Consider the following 4880-nt stretch of genomic DNA (forward strand, 5'->3'; position numbering starts at 1 on the left):
TTCCTAAAAGTTTATCCAGTGTACTGTTTGAGGTTTTTTTAAATTTATGTGAACAGTACTACAGCAGAGCAGAAGCCTATTCTATTGAAATCTGCTGGAAGTGGTTGAAGTTACCCTTAAAACTGTATAAATGCTTATGCCCATTAGAGACAAAGTGTTTGGCAAGTGCTAGAAAATGAAAGCCACTGGTACCTTTGTACCTGTAAAGCTACGATACACTGAGGCATTGAGTGTGATTTGCTGGATTTTCAGGTTTGCTGTTTCTTATGAAAGTTGTTACAGTTTTGCTATCAGCAGATTTCCAGGTTTGTTGTATACATCCACAACTGGAAGTGTTTTTCTACCTCTGTGTGTGTGTGTATGTGTGTGTGTGTGAGTGTGTACACAAGTATATACACAACTTGTACCTAAGGATACACACAAGTATATACACAACTTGTACACAAGTATATACACAAGTAACATTTCTGAATTCTGCAGGACTCCTCTGTAGACAGGTTTCAGTGATACAGTGATTGTAAGTGGAAAGAAAAAGACTTTTTGAAAAGCGTTGGTAGCATGGTGGTGACAAATGGAGAGTTTTGAAAGGATTCTTGTGCTGCTGTGTAAAACTTCAGACAATCTAAATGCAAGGAATACTAGTTTACACTTTATGTTGTTTATTTGTGTTTGCTTTTTTAACTACAGATCCCTTACCACCAGCTCATTTTGAAGTTAATAAAGAAAAAACTACACTCACAAGCTTGCAAGTGCAGTGGAGTCCTTCCCCGGGAAAGGTGGACTTGTACAACCTAGTATTATTTGATCATGATAATAAAAAGATACAAGAAATCTCTGTACCAGGAAGAATTTCAAAAACAGAAAATACTTTTTCTGGTCTCATCCCTGGAAATAAATACAACATTGTCCTCAGTGCAGTTGCTGGAAATAAGAGTACCCCAGAACTTCACATAAATGCATCTACTGGTAGGACTTTTTATTATAGTTCATCTAAATTAAAACACTTAGGTTATTCTTCAGTTATGCACTTTGAAATTGACAAATATATATTATTCTTGTACCTGGCAAGTATATATGTGTTAATATCTGTTGATTATAAGTAGAAATTTAAAAAAAGTGTGTCTCTGACTAGCTTATAGAATTGTTTGATAAGAATGGAGAGACACACTCTTACGGTATATTTGGACATAAATTTGGGGTTGGATTTTTACTAACTCTGAAGACCTATTTCAAAAGTAAATCTGTTCAAAATTGATGAAATTCTAGAGGTAACCATTAGGGCTTAAACATATGGGTTTTTATTCCAACAGTGCCATCCCCTGTGAAAAATATTCAGTTCAGTGTCAAGACAGACACTATTTATGCTTCATGGTCTCCTGGCTCTGGGCACGTGGATCATTACAGGCTGGTGTTACTGGATAATCATGTCCCAGTTCATGAGGTTCGCCAAGAAGATCCTCTGACCTCCTACACTTTTTCAGGACTTACAGCGGGCCACCTGTATAACCTCTCTGTCATAACGCAGGCTGCAGGCTTGGAGAGCAGCAATTTCCAAACAGTCAGGACAGGTATGATTTCAGAATTCATCACAGCAGAACAAGAAGCTCAAGCCATCATCTAATGGTCATACAGAACATTTTTCAGAGTAATAAATGATTTGTGTTCCAACAGTGGCTGAATTACACATGGCAGAAGTTTCTCTCCAAAGGCTATAGAGGGAGTTAGAGACACCATAAGCCTATTTAGCTCCCTAAGCGAGCACTGCAGCAAAGTTAGCAGCTAAATTAGCTGTAGGGTGACAGCAGCTCACTTAGCCGCACTGCTTAATGTTGGCAGCTCCATTAAATACGTAAAGTTAGATGTTAACAATCTGAGGCCAAGTGCCCTAGCATCTCCTCCTACCTCTGAAAGAGATTAATCTGAATCCTGTATGAATTTCTTCAGTGAAATGAAGCGATCTGTAGTCTGGTTATTTCACAGTACTGAAGACAATTTAAGTCCGTCATTCTTCTTTAGCTGATGGGAGATGTAGTACTTGTGATTTTCGCAAGAAAAATATTTTCTGTGACTTTTTTTCTCTGGATTGAAAAATAGCTGCACTTCTGAAAAGGAAGTTAAAAAAAATGAGAGGAGGTTAAGAACTTGAAAATTGAATATTGGTGGGTTTTTTCCACAGAGAAGGATTGATTCACAGAACCATGTGTTGCCTGGTCTAGTCAAGAGGTGGCGTCCCTGCTCATGACAGGGAGGTTGGACTAGATGATCTCTAAGGTCCCTTCCAGCCTAGGCCATTCTATGATTCTATGATTCTATGAACCCCAGTTTTAGAAATGAAGTTGTTTTTTCAGGCCATTTTTCCAGGATGGGGTCCTGTGGTCATAGAGAGAAAGATAAGATGACATCCTACTGAAGTCCAGTGGTTAAAACGCTCATGTAAGCAAAACCAGTCATGCCTTATTTTCTTTGATTTTTGGGAATTCTAAGGTGCAGTTTCATAGAGGAATCATAGAATGACATAGTCTGGAAGAGACCTTAGAGATCATCTCTAGATCTTAGAGATCTTCTCCTACAGAAACATAATTTAATATTAAGTGGACAATATTGTGATGTCTAGGGCACACAGATTAATGCTGTCACATAGAACTTTCTATTCTGGGGGCTATATTCTTGTTTCACTTTATTTTTTCACAATTGTTTTATTTCTTCCTGTTGTGGCATGCGAAAAATTTAAATCTCACAGGTTTTCTCAGAACATAAAAGCACTCTGTCTAGCTTGCAGCATGATCCTCCTTTTCAGTACCTAGTATGTCCTAGGCCTGAGAAATAAAGATACTGGAGGTGGAGCATTTGAATAAAGGAGTTTGATTCCAGTCCCTTCTACACTGATGTAAATTAGGCATAGCTCCAATGATTCTCTAGTGTTACCTCTAACAAAATATATGCAGGCTTCTCTGTTCTTAGGAGCATGTGCCTGGTTTGTTTTATAGTCAGAATGACTAGTGTGTGTGCAAACATTGCTGACAGATTTTCTGTTCCATGAGACAAGAGTGGGCATTGTAAAAGGTGTCACTCTCAGCAGTAAAATATCTTAAATGGGGACAAGTTAAGTTTCGCTGTGACCCAACTTTGCCCTTTCACTGTTCAGGCACAATCATTCATACTCGATCTCATGTAACTCTTCAAAAGCAAATAGTTATCACAGTTTGGAGGCAGCAGGTCTTACATGTTATGTGGTGAAAGTATTTTATTCTCTTATTTTCTTTTTTTAGCCCCAGCTGAAGTCTTAGATTTGACAGTGACTAACAGTGACAGCTCAGATGCTTTAAGAGTTAAGTGGAGAAGACCTTCAGGAAACCTCAATTTCTATAATATCACCCTGTCTCATCTTGGGTCGATTAAAGAAGTCAAAACTCTACAACCACCAGTCACAGAGACTCACTTTGACAAGCTAACTCCAGGACGTCTTTATCAGGTTACTGCCCGCACAATCAGTGGTGAGCTGTTTACTGATCGGATGGCAACTGGCAGGACATGTAAGTCTTCTGCTTCAGCAAGAACCTTGTAACTGATGCTATTTTTGCCTACATTGGCCTTGTAGACAATCATCATAGGAGAAAAAATGATTTGGTTTTGGATTCCAGGCAAAATAAGATAAAGAGCACAATATTGTTCCGGGAGTATCCCTTCCTGACTTTACAGCAACAGTTAATCTGGCAGCCAAAAGCAGCTCCGGTAGAGCTTGAGAGCAGGAAACAATAATGCATTTTGAACCTTATAGTTGGGGGAGTCTGTTACAAAACTGTTCCACGCTAACTGCACTTCTGACCAACTTTGTTATCTTGAATTCGACTCAGCATAGTACATGGCCGGTTAGCTCAGTCAGTTGAGCATGGCACTAACAACGCTAAGGTCGCGGGTTCGATTCCTGTTCGGTCCCCATGTGTTGCCTGATCTAGTTGAGAGGTGGCGTCCCTGGCGGCAGGGAGGCTGGATTAAAATGATCTCTAAGGTCCCTTCCAGCTTAGGCCATTCTATGATTCTATGAAATGAGTTGTATTGCGGAGAAGTCTGCATGTAGTCAAATTGTTAATGAATTTTTAAGTAATTTTGCAAGGTCTAATATTATCCCTTGCTCCAGACACAAGTCTACAAATAGAAAAAGAATAGGTCTCAGCTTTCTTTGCTACCAGCATCATGGATTAGGGAAAGCACATAACTCAACTCTACTGAGGCTGCTATGTTTTGTTTATCTTGTTTCAGAAGTATAATTTTCTTTCAGGTATCTCTTGTATGAGTTCTGAACCTGAAAAATCCTGGTGTAATTCTCCTACAGCATTACTGGCCACAAAGGCATGTCATCTTCTCCCAGGCAGCATGTAGATGGGAAAAAACATTTAAGTGGGTGAAAAGTACGTACATAAATTGCAGTAGACTCTGAGCCAAAACATAGGAAATGTGTGAAAGAGAGCAGAGTATTTATTTTAGAAAATATTTATAATCTATAACTAAGTATCTCATGTGAAAGGCACATCCTTGACTTACCTAGCTGCTACCCCATTCTCATTGCAGGCTGAAAGAGACCTGAAAAGCCTTTCAGGTCTAGTAAGCACAAAGATGTGCTGGTTAACTACATGTCTGTTGTTTTTCTAGCTTGCCGTTAAAGACCTTTAAGATTACCATTTCCACCTGAAGGGAGAGCTTCAGGCCCTCATTCAAACCACTGATCCCGAAAATTGTGACCTAGACCCAGTACTTTCAAAGCTGAGCATCTAGAAGTCTCATTTCCAAGGGTGCTTATCATGTGCAATTCCTTCCCTTGACTTTTCCATAGATACCAAGAGCTTTGAAAACAGTCAGTTGAGGGGAAGCTTTGTGGCCTA

The 4880-nt window shown here is 39.3% G+C and overlaps 1 protein-coding gene across 1 annotated transcript in view; it reads left to right on the plus strand.

Moving 5' to 3' along the window:
* Positions 1-626: 626 nt before the first annotated feature.
* PTPRB (protein tyrosine phosphatase, receptor type, B) overlaps positions 627-4880 on the plus strand; it is a 39888-nt gene continuing 35634 nt past the window's right edge. The window contains exons 1-3 of the mRNA XM_009872007.1: positions 627-966; positions 1311-1568; positions 3270-3533. Of these exons, the coding sequence (XP_009870309.1) occupies positions 627-966; positions 1311-1568; positions 3270-3533 (862 nt within the window). The remainder of the gene's footprint in view (positions 967-1310; positions 1569-3269; positions 3534-4880) is intronic.

The sequence above is a fragment of the Apaloderma vittatum genome, unplaced genomic scaffold, assembly GCF_000703405.1.
Source record: "Apaloderma vittatum isolate BGI_N311 unplaced genomic scaffold, ASM70340v1 scaffold996, whole genome shotgun sequence".
NCBI classification, from domain to species: Eukaryota; Metazoa; Chordata; class Aves; order Trogoniformes; family Trogonidae; genus Apaloderma; species Apaloderma vittatum.